The sequence below is a fragment of the Scyliorhinus torazame genome, chromosome 7, assembly GCF_047496885.1.
Source record: "Scyliorhinus torazame isolate Kashiwa2021f chromosome 7, sScyTor2.1, whole genome shotgun sequence".
In the NCBI taxonomy this organism is placed as follows: domain Eukaryota; kingdom Metazoa; phylum Chordata; class Chondrichthyes; order Carcharhiniformes; family Scyliorhinidae; genus Scyliorhinus; species Scyliorhinus torazame.
Genome location: NC_092713.1, coordinates 296,996,816 through 297,021,770, shown reverse-complemented (window position 1 = coordinate 297,021,770; position 24,955 = coordinate 296,996,816). Strand labels below are relative to the sequence as shown.

The window sequence follows — 24,955 nt, the reverse complement described above, 5'->3', positions numbered from 1 at the left end:
CCCGCCGAAGTCTCCGGTACCGGAGATTGGGCAGGGGCAGGAATCGGGCCACGCCGGTTGGCGGGACCCCCCGCTGGATTCTCCGGCCCGAATGGGCCGAAGTCCCGCCCAGAAATTGCCTGTCCCGCCGGCGTAAATCAAAGCTGGTATTTACCGGCGGGACCAGGCGGCGTGGGCGGGGTCCTGGGGGGGGGCGCGGGGCGATCTGACCCCGGGTGGTGCCCCCACGGTGGCCTGGCCCGCGATCGGGGCCCACCGATCCGCGGTCGGGCCTGTGCCGTGGGGGCACTCTTTCCCTTCCGCCTCCGCTACGGCCTCCACCATGGCGGAGGCGAAAGAGACTCTCCCCACTGCGCATGCGCGGGAAACTGACAGCGGCCGCTGACGCTCCCGCGCATGAGCCGGGAAACTGTCAGCGGCCGCTGACGCTCCCGCGCATGCGCCGCATTTCCGCGCCAGCTGGCGGGGCAACAAACGCCATTTCCGCCAGCTGGCGGGGCGGAAATCCCTCCGGCGTCGGCCTAGCCCCTTAATGTTGGGGCTAGGCCGCCAAAGATGCGGAGCATTCCGCACCTTTGGGCCGGCGCGATGCCCGTCTGATTGGCGCCGTGTTTGGCGCCAGTCGGCAGACATCGCGCCGTTGGGGGAGAATTTCGCCCCATGACTGCAGGGTTAGAGCAGTCCTGAGAGTCTTTTTTTTTAAACAATTTTATTGAGGTATTTTTTGGCATTGTAAACAGTTACAGATTACAGAAATATGCAAACATCAACAGAAAACCAACATTTCAACCAAACCATAATGCACATACCCGCTCCTCTCCCACATACACTCCCCCCTGTTTATCCCTCCTACACTACCCTAATCTCTTCCCCCCCCCCCCTCACTGACGTTCACTCTCCCGCGAAGATGTCGATGAATGGTTGCCACCTTCGGGCGAACCCCAGTACAGATCCCTTCAAGGCGAACTTGATTTTTTCCATACCCAGAAAACTTGACATGTCCGAATGCCACATTCCGGTCTTTGGGGGTTTTGAGTCCCTCCATGCCAGCAGTATTCACCGCCGGGCTATCAGGGAAGCAAAGGCCAGAACATCGGCCTCTTTCTCCCCCTGGACACCCGGGTCCTCCGAAACCCCGAAAATTGCCATCTCTGGACTCATCACCACCCTTGTTCTCAGCACCCGGGACATGACATCCGCAAATCCCTCCCAGTATCCCCTAAGCTTAGGGCATGCTCAAAACATGTGGACGTGGTTTGCTGGTCCTCCCGCGCATCTAGCGTACTTGTCCTCTACCCCAAAGAATTTGCTCATCCGAGCCACCGTCATGTGAGCCCGGTGAATGACCTTAAACTGAATCAGGCAGAGCCTGGCACACGTTGCGGTTGGGTTTACCCTACTCAGGGCTTCCGCCCAAACCCCGTCCTCCATCTCCCTGCCGGGTTCCTCCTCCCATTTGAGTTTCAGCTCCTCCGTCTGGGACTCTTCCCCCTTCATGAGCACCTTGTAAATACCCGAGACTCTACCCTCTCCTCCTTCTCCTCCAGAGACTATTCTGTCCTGAATCCCTATTAGCGGGAGGCGTGGGAAGGATGGGACCTGTCTGGGACAAAGTCCCGCATTTGTAAGTACCTAAAGTCGTTTCCTCTTTCCAGCCCAGCTTTCTCCTCCAAATCCCTCAAACTCGCAAAGTTCCCCTCCAGGAACATATCACCCACCCTCCTCACCCCCGCCCGCCGCCATGCTCGAAACCCTTCATCCATGTTCCCGGGGGCGAATCGATGGTTATCACAAATTGGAGCCCAGACCGACGCCCCCACCTCCCCTGCATGCTTTCTCCACTGGCCCCAAATCCGCAGGGCCGCCCCCATTACCCGGCTGGTGGAGTACCTGGCCGGCGCAAGCGGTAGGGGAGCCGTGACCAGGGCTGCCAAACTGGTCAGTCCTGAGAGTATTACATGAAGCTGGATGAATGAAAAATGTGAGTTTGCCAAACCTACATTGGAATTTCTAAGTCATATTGTATAAGCCACTAGAATCACATTCTATCCACAAAAAACAAAAGTAATCAGAGAGTTTCCGCAACCCAAGAACATAACTGAGCTTCAATACTTCCTTGGGATAGTCAACCAAGTTCACAGGTTGCTACAAAATTTGGCAGAGGTGATTGAGCCTTTGAGACAGCTGTTGAGATGAAGTCAACAGTGGTGTTGGAATGTGGGCCAGCAAAATGCTTTTGTAAAGATTAAAGAACTTTTAATCTCCTCTGAAAGAGAGCCAATAGAAACTTGGGCTTACTACTCAGGTCCTGAAAAGAATAAAGAAGAAATAAGACAAAGCGCTCGTGCCACCCAGGAGAAGAACACAAGCACCAATAGAAGGAAGAGTATGGAATACCCTTGACTTGAGAAGGAGAACAGAACAATTTCAAGGAGATTGGTCAAGAAAGACATGGAGGCAGATGTAAAGGATTAACACCAAAAGCACAAATGAGGCTGATGTAATGATGACATAACATCATATGGTTAAGTAACAGAGATAATAATAATAGCTTATTGTCACACGTAGGCTTCAATGAAGTTATTGTGAAAAGCCCCTAGTCGCCACATTCCGGCGCCTGTTCGGGGACGCCGGTACAGGAATTGAACCCGCGCTGCTGCCTTGTTTTGCATTACAAGCCAGTTGTGTAGCCCACTGTGCCTATCTGGAGGGAGGAGAAATTCTAGCCTCAGGAAGAGTCCCCAATATGTACAGAGTACCTGTAAATAACGAGTAATGGTTTTAACAAACTACAGCCTCAAGACGCTTACTTTGGGAGAATAATCATACCCCAAAGAAATCTATCTCGACCCTGAACATATCATGAAACACTAATATTTGTCATAAGCCTCCTTTTTTTTTTTTTTTTAAACTTTAATTTATTTTGTAATCCAGATTGCACTAACTTTGGATGATCTATCTCTTTCCCCAAATGAATGTGCCGAGTTTGAAGCTGAACTATGTCATTGCTGAATGCCCTCCATTGCTCCATTACTGATTTACCCTGCAATTATCTTTCACAATCTAGCTGTGCAGGGTTCCTTCTTAAATCATTGAAATTATTTTTCAGTTGATATCTTTGATATTTTCTGTCTCTATCCATAATTGCTATAAACTGAATTAGGTTGTGGTCAGTGTTAGCTAGATGACCTTCGACTTTAACTCCACTTGCTCTACTTCAATTCCCAGAACAAGATCAAATATTAGTTCATCTCTTGTTGGACTGGAGACAAATAAATCTCCTGAGGTTTGTTGCAATGTTCCTGTGGTAGTATGCATTAGGGGTCATGTGGGACTGTGAAGCCGTGATGTCATTGGCTGACAGATCCCGGGTCCTGGTTGGCTGTTGACCTCCAGCTCCGCCCTGAAGGCGGAGTATAAGAACCAGGAGTTCTCCCCCGCAGACCAGTCTGTTACTGAACTGCGGGGAACAAGTCACGCTTAATAAAGCCTCATCGACTTCATCTCTATTCGTCTCTCGTGAGTCTTTGTGCGCTACAATTTATTAAGCGTGCTTAAAGGACTATGGAGCTCAGGATCATCCCGGAATGCCTGAGGATCAGCCCCCACGCAGTGAACTCAGCAGCAGTTTTTAAACACTGGCAGACTTGTTTCGAAGCATACCTCAGAACGGCCCCCGGCCGGGTCACAGAAGACCAGAAACTACAGGTCCTGCACTCGAGGGTAAGCCCGGAAATTTTCCCTCTCATCGAAGACGCAGAGGATTTCCAGACGGCGTTCGCAGCACTAAAGAGCATCTATGTTCGCCCAGTGAACCAGATCTACGCACGCTACCAACTCGCAATGAGACGGCAAAGTCCCGGAGAATCGCTAGACGAATTCTACGCCGCGCTGCTAATTTTGGGACGGGCCTGCAGCTGCCCGCCGGTAAACGCGATTGAACACACGGACATGTTAATTCGCGATGCTTTTGTGGCAGGTATGAACTCTCCCCAAATCCGCCAAAGACTTTTAGAAAAAGAGTCGCTAGGACTCTCAGAGGCACGGGCCCTTGCAGCCTTCCTAGATGTGGCCGCGCGAAATGCCCGCGCGTACGGCCCCGACCGCGCGGCAGCCCCTTGGGCTCCGAGGACCCCCGTCGCGACAAACCCCCCCCCACCCCACAGGCTTGCGCGGTTCAGACGCCAAGTCGTCCCGGGGGGGCCCGCTGCTATTTCTGCGGCCAGGCGAAACACCCCCGGCAGCGCTGCCCGGCCCGCGCAGCGATTTGCAAGAGCTGCGGGAAAAAGGGCCATTTCGCGGCTGTGTGCCGGTCCCGGGAGGTCGCCGCTGTCCCAGGAGAGGAAGGAGTCCTGCGCGTTTCTAACGCTCCCCAACTCCCCCAGCGCCCCATGTACGACCCGCAGGCGCAGTCTTTTTGGGTCCCGGCCACCGCTGTCCCCGGAGAACAAGGAGTCCTGCGCGTTTCAAACGCTCCCCAACCCCCCCAGCGCCCCATGTGCGACCCGCAGGCGCCGCCATTTTGGGTCCCGGCCACCACGAGGGGAGGAGGGGCGCCGCCATCTTGAGACACCCCAGCCCTGTGCGACGCATGGGGGCGGCCATTTTGTCCACCCCCGCCGCCATCTTGTGACCCCCCAGCCCTGTGCGATGCATGGGGGCGGCCATTTTGTTCACCCCACTCACTATCTGCGGCCTCGCAACCCTCAAGGTTGAGCCCCCATCCTTGTTTGCAAACCTCACCCCGGATTGCAAACCCGTCGCCACTAGGAGCAGTCGGTACAGCGCCCACGACCGGACATTCATTCGGTCCGAAGTCCAGCGGCTACTGAAGGAAGGCATAATCCAGGCCAGCAATAGTCCCTGGAGAGCACAGGTGGTAGTGGTAAAGGCAGGGGAGAAGCAAAGGATGGTCATAGACTATAGCCAGACCATCAACAGGTACACACAGCTAGATGCGTACCCTCTCCCCCACATATCCGACATGGTCAATCGGATTGCCCAATATAAGGTCTTCTCCACCGTGGACCTCAGGTCCGCCTACCATCAGCTCCCCATCCGCCCAAGTGACCGCAAGTACACAGCCTTCGAGGCAGACGGGCGATTATACCACTTCCTAAGGGTCCCATTTGGCGTCACAAACGGGGTCTCGGTCTTCCAACGAGAGATGGACCGAATGGTTGATCAACACGGGTTGCAGGCCACGTTCCCGTATCTCGACAATGTAACCATCTGCGGCCACGACCAGCAGGACCACGACGCCAACCTCCAAAAATTCCTCCAGACCGCTAAAGCCTTGAACCTCACATACAACGAGGACAAGTACGTTTTTAGCACAAACCGGCTAGCCATCTTGGGATATGTAGTGCGCAATGGGATAATAGGCCCCGACCCCGAACGTATGCGCCCCCTCAAGGAATTTCCCCTCCCTCACTGCTCAAAAGCCCTAAAACGCTGCCTGGGGTTCTTTTCATATTACGCCCAGTGGGTCCCCCAGTACGCAGACAAGGCCCGCCCCCTAATACAGACCACGACCTTCCCTCTGTCGACAGAGGCTTGCCAGGCCTTCAGCCGCATCAAAGCGGATATCGCAAAGGCCACGATGCGCGCCATCGACGAGTCCCTCCCCTTCCAGGTCAAGAGCGACGCCTCCGATGTAGCTCTAGCGGCCACCCTTAACCAAACGGGCAGACCCGTGGTCTTTTTCTCCCGAACCATCCACGCCTCAGAAATCCGCCACTCCTCAGTGGAAAAGGAAGCCCAAGCCATAGTGGAAGCTGTGCGACATTGGAGGCATTACTATCCCGCTGCACATGTGCCAACGCACAAATTAACCGTCTCCAAACCCTCCACGAGGACCTCTGCCACCCGGGGGTCACTCGGATCTACCATTTTATAACGTCCCGCAACCTCCCCTACTCCGTGGAGGAGGTCCGTACAGTCACAAGGAACTGCCACATCTGCGCAGAGTGCAAACCGCATCTTTTCAGGTCGGATAGTGCGCACCTGATCAAGGCCTCCCGTCCCTTTGAACGCCTCAGTCTGGATTTCAAAGGGCCCCTCCCCTCCACCGACCGCAACACGTACTTCCTGAACGTGGTGGACGAGTACTCCCGTTTCCCCTTCGCCATCCCCTGCCCTGACATGACAGCGGCCACAGTCATTAAAGCCCTTAACACCATATTCACACTGTTCGGTTGCCCCGCATACGTCCATAGCGTCAGGGGGTCCTCCTTCATGAGTGACGAGCTGCGCCAGTTCCTGCTCAGCAAGCGTATAGCCTCGAGCAGGACGACCAGCTACAACCCCCGGGGGAACGGGCAAGTAGAGAGGGAGAACGGCACGGTCTGGAAGACCGTCCTACTGGCCCTACGGTCCAGGGATCTCCCAGTTTCACGGTGGCAGGAGGTCCTCCCGGACGCCCTCCACTCCATCCGGTCGCTACTGTGTACCACTACTAACCAAACGCCTCATGAGCGCCTCCTTGTCTTCCCCAGGAAGTCCTCCTCTGGAACGTCGCTGCCGACCTGGCTGGCGGCCCCAGGACCCATCTTGCTCCGGAAACATGTGCGGGCGCACAAGTCGGACCCGTTGGTCGAGAGGGTTCACCTCCTCCACGCGAACCCGCAGTACGCCTACGTGGAGTACCCCGACGGCCGACAGGACACGGTCTCCCTGCGAGATCTGGCGCCCGCCGGCAACACGCACACCCCCCCGACACCAATCACCCCCTCCCTGCCACCGGCGCACCCCGCGACAGCCCCCTTCCCGGGAGGATCGGTCCTCCTCCCAGGTCCGACCAGAAATGAAGCTGAAGCAGAAACCGTAAAGCTCCCGGAGGCGACAACACTGGAACAAGCACCACCACCACCAGGGCTGAGGCGATCGACAAGGACGACCAGACCGCCCGACCGACTTGTGGCATCGGTGTAACACTAGAATGTTGTGGACTTTAACGAGAATTTTTTTTCTTTTCCCCTTTTTCCCTCTTACGAATACTGTAAATAGTTCAAAACAAAAAAAAAAATCCCTGTACATACTGTGATGACATGCAAAAGTTTTTCCTCCCAGGACCAGCCTTGTAAACCTCTACCACCATGCGAAGCACCACCCCGCCGGGTTCATTTTTAACAAGGGGTGAATGTGGTAGTATGCATTAGGGGTCATGTGGGACTGTGAAGCTGTGATGTCATTGGCTGACAGATCCCGGGTCCTGGTTGGCTGTTGACCTCTAGCTCCGCCCTGAAGGCTGAGTATAAGAACCAGGAGTTCTCCCCCGCAGGCCAGTCTGTTACTGAACTGCGGGGAACAAGTCACGCTTAATAAAGCCTCATCGACTTCATCTCTATTCGTCTCTCGTGAGTCTTTGTGCGCTACAGTTCCTCACTATATTTCTGAGTTCTGCGATATCTGGAAACTTTGAAGTCATACCCTGTATACCCATGTACAGGACATTGGTCTGGGTTTTATGACCTCCCCTGCCAGATGGGGTTTTAATGGGAGGCACTATGAATGGTGGATAGCTGACCATCTTCCCACCCACCCCCAAGCTGTCCCTGCCACAATACAATAGCATGGGCAGGCGGGCGGGTGGGAGTGCGCAGGCCATGTTTTAATACACAAGTGTTTAAAAAGTATGAAGGAAGGTGGGATGTCCTTTGGGGGGCCCTGTGCGCATTCGGACCATCGCCCCCAAAATATTACCCCCTTTGTTCATCCTTTCAAAACCCTTCATCCCACCCACCGCACACCCTCTCTTAAGCTTTCCCTCCCCCTTCCCACCTAAAAACCCGGACGACCGAACCCCAGATGCCAACACTAGCCTGCCAGCAGCGTATTATGACCTTCCTTCCATCATAAGGTCGGAAGTGGGGATGATTGCACAATATTCAGCATCATTCGCACAGTGTCAGGTACCGAAGAAGTCATTTCTAAATGCAGAAAGACCTGAACAATATCCAAACTTGGGCTGAAAAGTGACAAGTGACATTCACACCACACATGTGCCAGGTGATAACCATCTCAAACAAGAGAAGATCTAACCATCACCCCTTGACATTGCCATTGCTGAATCCCCCACCATCAACATCCTAGATGTTACCATTGATCCGAAACTGAACTGGGCCAGCCATATAAATACTGTGGCTTCAGTCAGAGACTAGGAATCCTGTGGTGAATAACTACCCAAAGCCTGTCCACTATCTACAAGGTACAAGTCAGGAGTATAATAGAATACTCTGCACTTACCTGGATGAGTGCAGTTCGAACAACACTCATGAGGCGTAACACCGTCAAGGACAAAGCGACCCACTTGGATGGCATCTCACGTACAAGCATTCACTCCCTCCACCACTTACACACATTGGCAGCAGTATGTATGACCTACACGATGCATTGAAGAAACTCACCAAAATAATAATAATCTTTATTGTCACAAGTCGGCTTACATTGCAATGAAGTTACTGTGAAAAGCCCCGAGTCACCACATTCCTGCGCCTGTTCGGGTACACAGAGGGAGAATTCAGAATGTCCAAATTACCTAACAGTGCATCTTTTGGATTAATGTGAGGAAACCGGCGCACCCGGAGGAAACCCACGCAGACACGGGGAGAACGTGCAGACTCCACACAGACGGTGACCCACACGGGAATCGAACCTGGGACCCTGGTGTTGTGAAGCCACAGTGCTAACCACCACCATACTACCGTGCTGCTCTTTGGTTCCTTAAGCAACACCTTCTAAACCCACAACCGCTACCATCTAGAAGGACAAGGGCAGCAGACACATGGGAACACCAGCACCTGCAAGTTCCCCTCCAAGTCACTCACCATTCTGACTTGGAACTACATCACTGTTTGTTTACTGTCACTTCAAAATCCCAGAACTCCCTCCCTAACAACACAGTGGGTGTATCTATACCACATAGACTGCAGTAGTTCAAGATGATGGCCCACCATCACCTGGACAAGGGCAATCAATGTTGGTTTAGCCAGCGAATGAATGAATGATAAAATGGAGCAGTGGTCCTTATAACCACCCCAATGTGCCTTACCACATTATATCATGATTCTGTACGAAAAATGTCCATTTACCATTATTCTTCACATTTTGCCTCTTAGCCAATCACATGTCCATGCAGCAACTGCCCCTTTACTCTTAAGGGTTTCAATTTGGCAAACATGTCGATAATGTGGTAAGTTATTAAATGCCTTTTAAAGGTCCAAATACACCACCCCAACCACATAACCCTCATCAATTCTCCACGTTAATTCATCAAATGTGTCAACTGTGACAGTGATTGAAGAAGGATGCCCATCACCATCTTGCCAGGGTCACCAGAGATGTATAATAAATGCCAGCCTTGCCAATGCTGCCCACATTTGAAAATTAGTTTAACAACAATATTCAATACAATTTGATGATTTTAGGTTTTGTTGGAGATTAGTGAATCAACAGGATGGTTCTATTTGTGTGTGCTCTGTGTGAAACCACATTTATTGACATGGAGTCTAATGAAACAGGCCTGTTAAGTGCTATCTGGATTGCTGGCAACATTTTCCTCTTCGCACTCAGTACTAAATGGAATGCCTACTCTTCTTTCAAATGTTAAAATATGCACACCTTCTTCTATTAACTTTTATGTATTGAATTCCCTTGAACTTGCAACAAAGAGAGAAAACACCATGCAATCATTGTGATTGCAGAAGTGAGGCCGTGCCACTGAACACTACCCTCTTAGAGACAACAAGGAAAATCGCAGCATAATAAAAAAGATTATGCACAGCAGGACAATGGCCAGATTAACGGCCTTGCCGTGCCTGACATCGTGTCATGATGAGGCCATTAAATCTCGCGAGAGGCCTTTCAGGAGATTCGTGATGCACAAGATGTCTCGAGAAATTCAACGGAACCTCGCAAGAAGTCGTAATCTGGACTGAATGATTTCTTGACCCATAAACCACAATCAGTAATGATAAACAACAAAATCTCCTCCTCGATAGCCCTCAATACCGGGGCCCCGCAAGACTGTGTACTTAGCCCCCTACTATACTCCCTTTACACACACGACTGTGTGGCACAATTTGGCTCCAACTCCATCCACAGGCTTGCTGATGGCACAACCGTGGTGGGTCGGATCTTGAGCAATGATGTGTCAGAGTACAGGAGGGAGATAAAGAACCTAGTGGCATGGTGTAACGACAACAATCTCCCTCAATGTCAGTAAAGCTAAGGAGATGGTCATTGACTTCAGGAAGCAAAGTATCGCACCCACCTCTGTCTGCATCAATGGTGCGGAAGTGGAGATGGCTGGCAGCTTCAAATTCCTAGGTGTGCACATCACCAACAATCTGCTCTGATCCACCCACGTTGACGCTATGACCAATAAAAACATAACAGCACCTATACTTTCTCAGGAAACTAAGGAAATTCGGCATGTCCACATTGACTCTTACCAGTTTTTACAGATGCACCACTGAAAGCATCCATCTGGCTGCATCACAGCCTGGTATGGCAACTGCTCGGCCCGAGACCGGAAGAAACTACAGAGAATCATGAACACAGCCCAGTCCATCACGCGAACCCGCCTCCCATCCATTGACTCTGTCTACATCTCCCGCTGCGTTGGAAAAGAGGGCAGCATAATCAAAGACGACTGCCACCCGGGTTATTCTCTCTTCCAACCTCTTCCATCGAGCAGGAGATACAAAGTCTGAGAACACGCACTAACAGATTCAAAAACAGCTTCTTCCCCACTGTTACCAGACTCCTGAATGACCCTCTTATGGACTGAACTGATCTCTCCACGCATCTTCTCTACTGATTAGTACTACACTCCGTATGCTTCACCCGATGTCTGTGTCTATGTATTTACATTGTGTATCTATCGTGTGTCCTACCTTTTTTCATGTATGGAATGATTTGTCTGGACTGTATGCAGAACAATACTTTTCACTGTACCTCGGTACACGTGACAATAAATCAAATCCAAATTCAAATCTTTGGACTGTGGAAGGAAACAGAAGCAACCAGAGGAAACCCACGCAGACACGGGGAGAATGTGTAAACTCCACACAGAGAGTCATCCATGACCGGAATTGAACCCAGGTCACTGGCACTGTGATGCAGCAGTGCCCTGCCCATAGGCAATCATATCTGAGTAGTGCAAGGCTATCAGAGATGATAGAATCATAGAACCTCTACAGTGCAGAAGGAGGCCATTTGGCCCATTGAGTCTGCACCGATTCTCCAAAAGAGCACTCTACCGAGGCCCGATCTCCTGCCCATCCCACCCTATCCTCATAACCTAACCTGCACATCCTTGCACATTAAGGGGCAGTTTAGCATGGCCAATCCACCTAACCCGCACATCTTTGGATTGTGGGAGGAAACCGGAGCACCGGAATCGAAAGCGGGTCCTTGATGCTGTGAAGTAACAGTGCTAACCACTGTGTCATCATGTCGCCCCTTGGTTTGGGAGAGATTTCTGGTCATACATGCAATAGAAAATATGTTAAGCGTCTGTACCGTCACTGTCCATAGCTCCAGACACTAACGTGACTGTTGCCACAGCAACTCAGACTCAATGAGTGAACTATAACCCACCAAATGCAATTGGGCTCTTTTGGGATTCCATAATTCATGCTAAATTATCGTAGAATTTGCAACCATAGTTTGGAATTCTGCAGCCATTCGCTGATGGCTGGAATCTCTGGTCTGGTGTACAGCACCCCCCCCCCTCCCCCCCGCCCGGGGGTTTCCTGGTGGTGTGGGGTGGATTCATTGGGAACTCTCATTGACAGCAGCGGGAGCAGAGAATTCCACCGCCAGCAGACGGCATGCGCCTCCTGTTGCCTGGCAACACACTGCTGAGAGGCTGGAGAATAGTATTAATCACAAATATCTAGTATGCTATTTGCATGCTATTGGTAACCAGTCAGAGGCAACACTAGAAGTAATTGAGGATGCTTCTGATGAAGGATGAGAATCAAATTTCTGACTAATTTCTTATCCCTTTACCCAATGTCAGGAAATTCTTCTCTTCACAGATGGAGTAACTATGGAATGAGGAGCAGCAAATGAGAAAATGTTTCTGTTTTGAGACGGAATATCTGTCGATGATTTTTTTAAGGCAGTGGACTGTATGAGTCATATCATAGCAGTGGATCAATGTCTCGTGCCTATTAGTGGCATGTGATAGAAAAATGCACGCAGTTTTCAACAAACTTCTAAGTTGTCAGGTGTAGTTGATTTATCCGGGCTGTAATGGCATTGCTGTGATATCGTATTAATGGCCTGGTAGCAGGTAAGAAAGGTTGATGCAGTAACCTAACATTGAATGTAAAAGGTCTGACACATTCATAACCTATCCTGCTCCAACTGTTGTAGTCCTCTGGGAACTGCATCAAAGGTCTAGACTGCATGCTGCCCATCCGATTACATTCCAGGAAACACAGTTTATGTCAAACTAAATGCTCCTGCACCATTGACACCGTCCGCCTGCATTAAGTGCTCAAAGATTTTTAAAAGTACTTGATTGATTTGGGCTTATTACAGTCCCTTGAGTATGTTGACCATTTCTGGAATTGAGTTAAGATAATCCACCATCGATCAACCCATTTTCAGTTTGTGTCTCTACTCGCACACAGATCTTGGCATGGATGTGACAATTGATGTGTGATCTTATGTTACTTACTGCCCTCCTGACCAAAACAATTCACAGGCTCATTACTTCACTGGAAAATAATGGCTTGTTAATGGGTCCTATCACTTTAAAGTGCAGTACATTTTGTTTCCTATCTTTCTTTTCTCAGGCCAGTGCAGTTTTCTGTTTGGCTGTTGATCAGCCCACACTGATTAAAAATTCTTCGAATGGGAAAAAATAGCCAAATAAACCTTTCAAACTGAAGCAAGAGGGGAGTGCCAACTCACTTCACGTGTAACAGACCAGAGGCATGGTAAATGTACGGAAGGCAATGCTACAAGAGAACATTTTCACTCCAAAAGGGGAAAAGCTGATCCATGTCCTGCAGATACAGGTATCTGAAGAAAATGAAGATTACTGCTTGTGCCTCACAGGTAGTCAATCAAATGGGGATAACATTTTCCTTTAATCATGTAAACTATCATTTATACAGTAATTTATAGTTCTCTTAAAGCAATTTTTAAAAAAGGTTTTGATATTATAATATACCTTGCAGTACATCTTTTTTTCCAAAATTAGTTACGAGGAATGAAGAGGTGCAGATCATTTTTTTGAAAATCTTACCTAATGGACTTAAAGAGAAATACATGATCCAGGAGGTCTGGTTCCTGGAAGATTTAACACTGGTGGATGGAAGAGATGCAACGACAGTAAGGATTATGATTCTCATTTTTTCTACCTTGTTACTAAAGAGTGACATTTGAGCTTGATGTACTATTTAGATAAATTAGCAATGAAGACATGCATGCAATGTAACAAATTGACACCAATACCATAGTTACTAACGTATCAGTCAAACTACTTTGCTGAATCTTGCTTGCTTTCAGTATGTAGCTCGATTGCAGTGGTGTTGAGTACACCTCATTGTCGGAAACATTAGGGACCTTCAAGCAGCTATTGGATAGGTACATGGATTACGGTAAAATGATATAGTGTAGATTTATTTGTTCTTAAGGGCAGCACGGTAGCATTGTGGATGGCACAGTTGCTTCACAGCTCCAGGGTCCCAGGTTCGATTCCGGCTTGGGTCACTGTCTGTGCGGAGTCTGCACATCCTCCCCGTGTCTGCGTGGGTTTCCTCCGGGTGCTCTGGTTTCCTCCCACGGTCCAGGGATGTGCAGGTTGGGTGGATTGGCCATGATAAATTGCCCTTAGTGTCCAAAATTGCCCTTAGTGTTGGGTGGAGGTGTTGACCTTGGGTGGGGTGCTCTTTGCAAGGGCCGGTGCAGACTCGATGGGCCGGATAGCCTCCTTCTGCACTGTAAATTCTATGATAATCTATGATTAATCTGGGACAAAGGTTCAGCACAACATCGTGGGCCGAAGGGCCTGTTCTGTGCTGTATTTTTCTATGTTCTATGTTCTATTTACTGCTCTCACAGTGAAGCAAATTTACAGCAAGTTAGTGCTGAATGAAGACTTAAACACAGCAATAAACGTATGACTGGAGTGTCTCTATAAAATGTATTCCTACGGTGAACAATTGAGCCCTTGGAGGAACATACACCATGAAGCAGACAAAAATAATTGTGAAAATTTTGAAATGCTGGTGAATGGTTTCTGGAATGTTGCATATAAATGTAAGAAAGATGGAAAATTTAGCTTAAGCTGTCAAGGAGTTCCGTAAGCGTAATTGGAATGGGCACTTTATTGGTAACATTAGTTAACAATAAACTGTCAATTCAAATGTACAGTCAAACTTCAATATCATTAATTTATGAAGACTGGTGAAGTAATTCGTAGCAAAGTATCGTATTGCTAAGGTAATATTGCTTCTTAATAGAATTACAGCTGGCACCAGGGAAAACGTTAGTTCTAATGAGAAGTTTATTATAATAGAGGATGCAACATGAGTCCACTTTGCCTTCATTTTGAAGACCACATCTCCTTCAGAGAATCATACATAGCAACCAAGCACTTGTAAAATAGTTTTTGAAATAAAGAGCAAATACTTGTCTGCCAAATCATCCAAATTTTAAAATGAATGTAACAATAAATCCAAGTCACTCAAAAATTGAAATACTCAGAAATACCAATGCTATCTATTCATTTTGATTTATTAATTAAGCTCTGCACTCTGCTTGGAATTGATAAAAAAAAGTTATTAAATGTTAAATCTTCAGTGGTGCACTAATTAAAGTGATAATGTTGTACTTTAATATTTCCACATTTAATATTAGTTAGCTGTTATTTTGAATTTGTGACTGGTACACTTTATTCAGGAACAGACTCTGGGTTACCGAGGGCATATATGTTTATTATTTTCATTCTATAAAATCTATGTTATTTCTGGAATCAACTGGTATCACTATTGTCATTAATTGTTTAGGAAATTCAAAGACAGCATATGCTCGGGATTTTCCAACGACAATAATTAGAAGTGTACATGGAGCAAAGATATTTGAACCAGAATGATTCTGTGCATGGCTGTTCTCCATTTGAAGATTATGGCACTGTAATCCGAAGGATGCACATTTTTAACCAATAGGATGTATCCAACTATCTACTTTGGACAACATCAGGAATGTTGTACCTGTCCAATTCAGATACTTTCAACCAGTTTAATTACTCAAAGGTTTTGCCTCTGTGTCTTTACTAGCAAGGAGAACAATGGACAACACAAGTATAAATCCAACAAACTTTATTAAACACAAAATATGAATCCCATTAATTAACCCACAAATATAATGCTAGAAACACCCAAAATTCAGTTCTACTACCCACAAAGATGGTTTGGTTGAACTGTGGGTCCGTGTGGTGGTATGTATTAGGGGTAGTATGGTACCCTGTGATGCCGAGAGGCTATTGGTAGACAGACACTGGGTCCTGATTGGATCTGCCGCCTACTAGCTCTACCCAGTAAGGTGGAGTATAAGAACCCGTGTTCTCCCAGCAGCCGCATTCCGTAACTGAGCTGCTGGGGAACAAGTCTGCTTAATAAAGCCTTCGATTGACTTCATCTCTTCTCGTCTCGTGAGTAATTGATTGTGCTACAATTTATTAAGCAGATTTAAAAGACTATGAAGCTCCAGATCGCCCCGGAGTGTCTGCGAATCAGCCCTCATGCAGCAAACTCAGCGGCCATATTTAAACACTGGCTAGCGTGCTTTGAGGGATACCTCCGAACGGCTCCCGGCCGGACCACAGAAGACCAGAAAATGCAGGTCATAGATTATCATAGAATTTACAGTGCAGAAGGAGGCCACCCGGCCCATCGAGTCTGCACCGGCTCTTGGAAAGAGCACCCTACCCAAGGTCAACACCTCCACCCTATCCCCACAACCCAGCTACCCCACCCAACACTAAGGGCAATTTTGGGCACTAAGGGCAATTTATCACGGCCAATCCACCTAACCTGCACATCTTTGGACTGTGGGAGGAAACCGGAGCACCCGGAGGAAACCCATGCACACACGGGGAGGACGTGCAGACTCCGCACAGACAGTGACCCAAGCCGGAAATTAACCAGGGACCCTGGAGCTGTGAAGCAATTGTGCTATCCACAATGCTACCGTGCTGCATTCCAGGGTGAGCTCGGAGATCTACACACTCATCGAAGATGCGGAGGATTTCCCGACGGTGCTTACCATGCTGAGAGGGATCTACATTCGGCCCGTAAACCAAGTCTACGCATGCCACCAACTCGCGATGAGACGGCAAATCCCCGGAGAATCGCTGGACGAGTTCTACAGCTCGCTGCTAATATTGGGAAGGAGCTGCAACTGCCCATTGGTGAGCGCAAACGAACATACGGAGCTCCTAATCAGGGATGCTTTTGTGGCAGGTATGACCTCATCCCAAATCCGCCAGAGACTGCTGGAGAGAGACTCACTAGGGCTCACGGAGGCACGGGCCCTTGCGGCCTCCCTCGATGTGGCCTCACAAAATGCCCGCGCTTACGCCCCCGACCGCGCGGCAGCCCCTTGGGCTCCGTGGACCCCCGCTGCGACTGACTCCCCGGCACCCCCCCATCCCCCCGCAAGCCTGCGCGGCCAGAGCACCAGACCACCCGGGGGGGCCCCGCTGCTATTTTTGCGGGCAGTCGAAACACCCCCGGCAGCGCTGCCCGGCCCGCTCGGCCATCTGTAAAAGTTGCGGCAAGAAGGGGCACTATTCAGCGGTGTGCCCGTCCCGGGGAATGGCCGCAATCTCCGGGGGAGAACGGGGACAGCAGACTCAACTTCCCCAATGATCCATGTGCGGCCAACGGGCGCCGCCATTTTGGGTCCCGGACCCCACGCGGGGGGGATGGGCGCCGCCAACTTGTGACCTTCCGGCCACATGCGATCCATGGGCACGGCCATTTTGTCCGCCCCCAACTGCGTGCGATCCGTGGACGCCGCCATCTTAGCTGATAGCCAAGGACCCCAGCATGGATGGCTCCACGGGGCCTGAAGAAAACACCCCGATGCAACAACCACAACTGGCTTCGGTGACTCTGGACCAGTCGCGGCCCCGGATGCTCCAAACGGCAACAACGACGGTGCTGGTTAACGGGTACGAAACGCCATGTCTGATCGACTCTGGGAGCACGGAAAGTTTTATCCATCCGGATACGGTAAGACGCTGTTTTCTTTCAATCCATCCGAGTACCCAAAAGATTTTCCTGTCAGCGGGATCCCATTCCGTAGAAATCAAAGGGTTCTGCATCGCGAACCTAACAGTGCAGGGGAGAGAGTTTAAGAGTTATCGGCTTTATGTCCTCCCCCACCTCTGCGCCCCCACTCTCCTAGGGTTAGATTTTCAATGTAACCTCCAGAGCTTAACGTTCCAATTCGGCGGCCCTATATCCCCACTCACTATCTGCAGCCTCGCGACCCTCAAGGTTGAACAGCCTTCCTTGTTTGCGAACCTCACCCCGGATTGCAAACCCGTCGCCAACACGAGCAGACGGTACAGCGCCCAGGACTGAACATTTATCCAGTCTGAAGTCCAGCAGCTGCTGAAGGAAGGCATAATCCAGGCCAGCAATAGTCCCTGGGGAGCTCAGGTGGTAGTTGTAAAGACCGGGGAGAAGCAGACTATAGTCAAACCATCAATAGGTACATGCAGCTAGATGCGTACCCTCTCCCCCGCATATCCGACATGGTCAATCGGATTGCACAATACAATGTCTTTTCCACCGTGGACCTTAAGTCCTCATACCATCAGCTCCCCATCCGCCCGAGCGATTGCAAGTACACTGCCTTCGAGGCAGACGGGCGGCTCTACCACTTTTTAAGATTCCCATTTGGCGTCACTAACGGAGTCTCGGTCTTCCAACGGGAGATGGACCGAATGGTTGACCAGCACGATTTGCGGGCCATGTTCCCATAGCTCGACAATGTAACCATCTGCGGCCATTACCAGCAGGACCATGACGCCAACCTCCGCAAATTCCTCCAGACCGCTAATGCCCTGAACCTCACCTACAACAAGGAAAAATGCGTGTTTAGCACCGACCGTCTAGCCATCCTTGGCTACGTAGTGCGTAATTGAGTGATAGGCCCCGACCCTGAACGCATGCGCCCCCTTATGGAGTTCCCCCCTCCCCCACTGCTCCAAAGCCCTGAAACGCTGCCTGGGCTTCTTCTCTTATTACGCTCAGTGCGTCCCCCACTACGCGGACAAGGCCCGCCCGCTAATTCAGTCCACCACCTTCCCCCTGTCGACAGAGGCGCGCCAGGCCTTCAGCCGCATCAAAGCGGATATCGCAAAGGCCACGATGCACGCAATCGACAAGTCCCTCCCCTTCCAAGTCGAGAGCGACGCATCCGACGTAGCTCTGGCGGCCACTCTCAACCAAGCGGGCAGACCCGTAGCCTTTTTCTCCCGGACCCTTCACGCTTCAGAAATCCGCCACTCCTCAGTGGAAAAGGAAGCCCAAGCCATAGTAGAAGCTGTGCGGCATTGGAGGCATTATCTGGCCGGCAGGAAATTCACTCGCCTCACTGACCAACGGTCGGTAGCCTTTATGTTTGATAATGCACAGCGGGGAAAAATCAAGAAAGACAAGATCTTTAGGTGGAGGATCGAGCTCTCCACCGATAACTATGAGATCTTGTATCGTCCCGGAAAGCTGAATGAGCCATCCAATACCCCGCGGCACATGTGCCAACGCACAAGTAGACCATCTCCAAGCCCTCCACGAGGACCTCTGCCACCCGGGGGTCACTCGGTTCTACCACTTTGTGAAGACCTGCAACCTCCCGAACTCTGTTGAGGAGGTCCGAACAGCCACCAGGAACTGCCAAATCTGCGCAGAGTGCAAGCCGCACTTTTTCAGGCCAGAGAGAGCGCACCTGATAAAGCCTTGCCGACCCTTTGAGCGCCTCAACTTGGATTTCAAAGGCCCCCTCCCCTCCACCGACCGCAACACGTACTTCCTGAACGTGGTGGACGAATACTCCCATTTCCCTTTCGCCATCCCCTGCCCCGACATGACCGCGGCCACGGTCATTAAAGCCCTCTGCAGCATCTTTACACTGTTCGGTTTCCCCGCATACATCCATAGCGATAGGGGGTCCTCCTTCATTAGCGACGAATTGAGTCAATTCCTGCTCAGCAAGGGCATTGCCTTGAGCAGGACGACCAGTTACAACACCCGGGGAAACGGTCAGGTAGAGAGGGAGAACGGTACGGTCTGGAAGACCGTCCTACTGGCCCTACGGTCCAGAAGTCTCCCAGTTTCCCGTTGGCAGGAAGTCCACCCGGATGCCCTCCACTCCATCCGGTCGCTGCTGTGTACCACAACTAATCAAATGCCTCACGAGCACCTCCTTGTCATCCCTAGGAAGTCCTCCTCCGGAACGTCACTTCCAACCTGGCTGGCAGCCCCAGGACCCATCTTGCTCCGAAAGCATGTGCGGGCGCACAAATCGGACCCGTTGGTCGAGAGGGTTCATCTTCGCCATGCGAACCCTCAATACGCCTACGTGGCGTACCCCGACGGCCGACAGGACACAGTCTCACTGCGGGACCTGGCGCCTGCCGGAACTCCTCACACCCCCCAAACACCAATCACCCCCTCCCTCCCGCCGGCACACCCCACGGCCGCTCCCTTCCCGGGTGGATCGGTCCTCCTCCTGTGCCCACCCAGGAGTAGTGAAACAGGAACAAACAGCGCAACGCTACCAGAGACGACAGTGCCCGAGCCAGCACCTGCACCACCACTGGGGCTGAGACGATCGACAAGGATGACCAGGGCACCCACTCGACTAATTGAATCCGCGTGACAAAGCAAAATCTGTAAATAATTCAATAGCCCAGTATAAGCGGCATTGTAAATAGTTAACCACTGATATCGATGCATAGCCACTGTGTTAAGGGAATTCCAGTACCAGCTTTGTAAACCCCTACCACCATGCGACCCACCACCCCGCCGGGTTCTTTTTTAACAAGGGGTGAATGTGATGGTATGTATTAGGGGTACCCTGTGATGCCGAGAGGCTATTGGTAGACAGACACTGGGTCCTGATTGGATCTGCCGCCTGCTGGCTGCACCCAGTAAGGCGGAGTATAAGAACCCGGGTTCTCCCAGCAGCCGCATTCTGTAACTGGGCTGCTGGGGAACAAGTCTGCTTAATAAAGCCTTCGATTGACTTCATCTCTTCTCGTCTCGTGAGTAATTGATTGTGCTACAGTCCAATTACTGTGTCCCTCTGGTCCGTCATCGCAAAGGTAAGTCTCGCTAGCAGCTTTGCCTTCCTTCCTTCTGGTCAGTCTTCTGGATTTCAAGGCCATCTCTCACATTGAGTCTTCACTGCTGATGCCCCTCGGGTCTCTATTTTTTACCCCCTCCCTTTGTGCTCTTTTGCCATTTCGTCTAGCTTTCTGCCAATGAGGCCTTGGGCAGGGGTCTGAGCACCCAATGGTCGATTGATGATCATTTGCCAGGATACCTGAGCCCTCCCCAGATGTCCGTCTCCGGTGGTGTGGTTTGCACATACCCCCTTACCAAATAAGGTAACGGCGGGAACTGGCGGCCCGAGTGTCTGGGCTCCTGACAATAAACCAGTGCATATCAATAGGATTGATTATCTCTTGATGGGAGATTGACAGGGCAGGTCCAGACATGCCCTGGCAGCTTGTCTGAGTTCCAGTGTATTCAAACTTGGCCAAGTCTGAATTCCCACCAGGCTGTTCGATGGAGCTGACTGCAGTTCAACTTAAAGTGTCCAATTCTTTAATTTAGGATATCCAATTTAATCAGGCTCAAAACTAGGCCCTGTCAGGTAACCACAGGAAGTTGCTGAGAACAAGTGCTTTAAACATTCTAAATATGGCAAATGCATTTCAGTATTTTCTATTTTTATACACATGTGACATTAGGTTATTGATCTGGGAATAAATAATTCACAGAACTCCCTCTTGGAAAGATCACTGTGGTGGGACCACTTTGAACATTATATGAAAACTCCATTTCTCACACTCATCATTTGGTGTAAGGTGCCCGAATGTCTTAGGCCAGCCATGAAAGGTGCTTTATATGAAACTCTTTCTGCTTTCCATCATTGGTAGTCAGATTTTTTTCTGTTCAATTGGGAGATGACGTTGGATCTTTTTTCCAGTTAAACTCCTTCCATGGGCATGCATACGGTTTCAGACTGCTCCCCAGCTGACTGTCAATCAAGCTGATGTCTGGTGGGAATGCTGGCAAACAAAACATATTTCAGAAACTCTCATGCCTTCCTCCCCATCCTCTCTCCCACCCTCTCCCCCACCATCTAAACAACCTTGCCTATCAAAATTGTAACGAATATAATCTTGGTACAAAGTTCCATGTTTACAACATGACATAATTATTTTTTGTTTAGTTTCAGAAGACCACACAATCGCTCACAGCTTCAATAAATGCAAACTGCATTCTAGTTTGCAGGTAAAAAATAACCTGAAATTGAATTTTAAAGTATTTTGTGTAGGTAAAGGAAATCAAGGGAGAAAACCTGGATCCATCCTCATGTCACTCCTCAAAAGTGAAGACTCTTGGCTGCTATCATCTATGGCCTGTTCAGGACACAAGTTCAAAGAAGCTCTTCTCCAGTTCAGGGTCAAAAGGGTCTCCCATCTAACCACAGTTCAGATATTCAAAGATCAGCAATCTTAACATCCACGTCTTCGGGCATCAAACAAATCGGGCCATTTATAAATGCAAACAGCAATTGTTTGTTTCTGATCAAAACTGGCCACAGGAATAGGCAACATCATTGGTCTTGTGGGAGAGTGCTTGTTTAGTATTTTTTTTATTCACAGGATGTGGGCATTATTAACGATTAACATTTACTGTCCATCCTACATTGCTTAATGTGGAGTGGGTGAGCCACCTTCTTGTTTTTCCCCAAAATACTAAAATCATAAAATTTGTAAAATTTGTACATTACAAAACATTTCAACTGGGAAATTACAGGAAGTGCAAGATAAGGCAACTTGTCACCAGACAGCTAATTCCAGTGTTTTTCAAACTTTTTTTCCGGGGATCCAATTTTACGAACCGGCCAACCTTCGAGACCCACCATTTTCTCTTACTTTAAATGCGAGAGGTGAACGTGCTTGGTCCTCATGGTTGCACTCCAAACAGATTCACAGGAGGAGAGGACTATGCACATATCGGGTGCAGGATTCAGCCGGCTCCTCGGTGCCGTCTTCATCTTTGTGAGGACGGAAAATCAAACCTTGCACATGTAGGTCGTTGTGAAGGGCAAAAGCAACAAAATGCTTGTTTTACTCTGCTCCGGATACTCCGCGAAGACGCTACTCCAGAATGCTGACAGTTTCATTGACTTGTGCCATATTTTTAATGTGCTGTCAAAGCTGAAACGCGGAAGTTCAGTCAGCTTCATTTTGTGTCAGGCTTGCCAGTCCATTGTCAGTTTCCTGACTAATGCTGTTTTCTTCGATGTGTCGTTGCAGTGTGGGGAACGTGTATGAATTTTGCCTTTGCACTCGCAATTGCCAAACTTTCAATGCGTTTTGGAAAGCTGCGATTTCTTTACAGTGCCGAAAGCAATCATCATCATTCCCTTGCAATTTGAGGTTCAGTTCATTTAGAATTGAAAAGATGTCTGCAAGGTAAGACATAGTTAGCATCCAAGTTTCATCAGCAAATAAATCAGCCAGAGAGGATAATTTCTCGAGGAGGAAAGTGTGGATTTTGTACCTCAGTTCGTTAACTCTGCATAGCTCCCCTGTTGACTGATCATTACAGTAACGCTTCAAGCGGATGAAGTCCATCGTCATAGGGATTTACTGGTCACTGTTTCGATCCTAATAATAATAATCATTGTCACAAGTAGGCTTAAATTAACACTGCAATGAAGTTACTGTGAAAATTCCCTAGTCGCCGCACTCCGGCGCCTGTTCGGTTACATGGGGAGAATTCAAAATGTCCAATTCACCTAACAACACGTCTTTCGGAGGAAACCGGAGCACCCAGAGAAAACCCACACAGACCCGGCACAGACAGTGACCCAAGCTGTGAATCAAACCTGGGACTGTGAAGCAACAGTGCTAACCACGGTGCTACCGAATGCTTTAATGTAATCGAAAAAAACTTATAGCCGCCCTTCAGTACTCAGAGAGCGACAATGTGATGATATCCCATGACTTTCATTATATCCCTTGTCAAACGTTCTGTTCAGCCCATGATTAAACCATGAGCAATATATACTCTCTCCAGATCATTTGAGTAATGTTTAAGGATGCAAAACAGATCGAGATCACAGCCTTTTTCATCATCGGGATCACCACGCAGTCAGCTGCCGGCATGCCGCGATCGCACTTTGACCCAGGGTTCAGGTCCCAACATTCCCGAGTCGCATGCGCTCACATTTTTTCAGCTGGTTGCGGCCGCCTTTTTTTAAGCTGCTCGCAGCCGGCATTGTTAAAAGCCGGCTGCTGCGGCTGTTGGGCGTGAATTCCCATTATTGGGAACGCCGCGATGGACGGCTCCATGACCCTCCCGACATCCACCTGCATCCCACCCACGGGTCGCGACCCCCACTTTGAAAATGCCGTACATATTCCACTCTTAGTTGCCTCAATGCAATTCTAATACCGTTTGCTAGCCTCATATATTAAAAAAATGCATTCCTTTCTCAGAGTAGCAAAGCCAATATGCAGAGTGGACAAGACAAGACCTTAATCCATCTCCTTGCTTGCTCCAAAAATTTCATTGTCTCCACAAAAGAGACGTACTAGATCCAAATTGACAAGAACAGGCATTACACCATCTCACGCTTGATCCTACGCTTGGTCTTATCTTCTTGAACACAACTGAGAAGCTTGCGAGAGTTTTCAGCGGGCAGTTGAGCATCAAACATTTTGCTTGAGTCCTGAGTCGCACTCAGGTCAGAGCAAGTCAGGAGAACAGATAGCCTTCTGAAAGGACATTAGTGAATCAATCAGGATATTACAACAATCAGGTAATTTCATTGTCACCATGACTGATACTAACTTTTATTTCCAGATTTTATTTAATTAACTGAATTTAAAATCCCCAGCTGCATGATAGAATTTGAACTAATCTCCCCAGTAACATGGAGCGAGATTCTCCGACCCCCCACCGGGGTACAGGCAGGGGTACAGATATGTGTATCTACGTAAATTAGGCGTACATTTATATAGTGGTCATGGGCGAAATTCTCCGGAAACGGCGCAATGTCAGCCGACTGGCGCCCAAAACGGCACAAATCAGTCGGGCATCGCGCCGCCCCAAACGTGCGGAATGCTCCGCACCTTTGGGGGCCGAGCCCCAACCTTAAGGGGCTAGGCCGGCGCCGGACGAATTTCCGCCCCGCCAGCTGGTGGAAAAGGCCTTTGGTGCCCCGCCAGCTGGGGCGGAAATGACATCTCCGGGTGGCGCATACGCGGGAGCGTTAGCGGCCGCTAACGGCATTCCCACGCATGCGCAGTGGAAGTAGTCTCTTCTGCCTCCGCCATAGTGGAGACCGTGGTGAAGGCGGAAGGGAAAGAGTGCCCCCACGGCACAGGCCCGCCCGCGGATCGGTGGGCCCCGATCGCGGGCCAGGCCACCGAGGGGGCACCCTCGGGGCCAGATCGCCTCGCGCCGCCCCCAGGACCCCGGAGCCCACCCGTGCCGCCTTGTCCCGCCGGAGACCCCCTCCACTGCGCATGCGCGGTGATGCCGTGAGCGGCCGCTGACACACCCGCGCATGCGCCGCACGGCAAAGTTATTTCCACGTGTGCTGGCGGGGCACCAAAGGCCTTTTCCGCCAGCTGGCGGGGCGGAAATCAGTCCGGAGCGGGCCTAGTCCC

General features: G+C 49.9%; 1 protein-coding gene across 1 annotated transcript in view; it reads left to right on the top strand.

Moving 5' to 3' along the window:
- LOC140427112 (exocyst complex component 1-like) overlaps positions 1 to 24,955 on the top strand; it is a 122,978-nt gene that overhangs the window by 17,375 nt on the left and 80,648 nt on the right. The window contains exons 2-3 of the mRNA XM_072512636.1: positions 12,813 to 13,077; positions 13,223 to 13,353. Coding sequence (XP_072368737.1) covers positions 12,954 to 13,077; positions 13,223 to 13,353 — 255 coding nt within the window. The 5' untranslated portion in view covers positions 12,813 to 12,953. The remainder of the gene's footprint in view (positions 1 to 12,812; positions 13,078 to 13,222; positions 13,354 to 24,955) is intronic.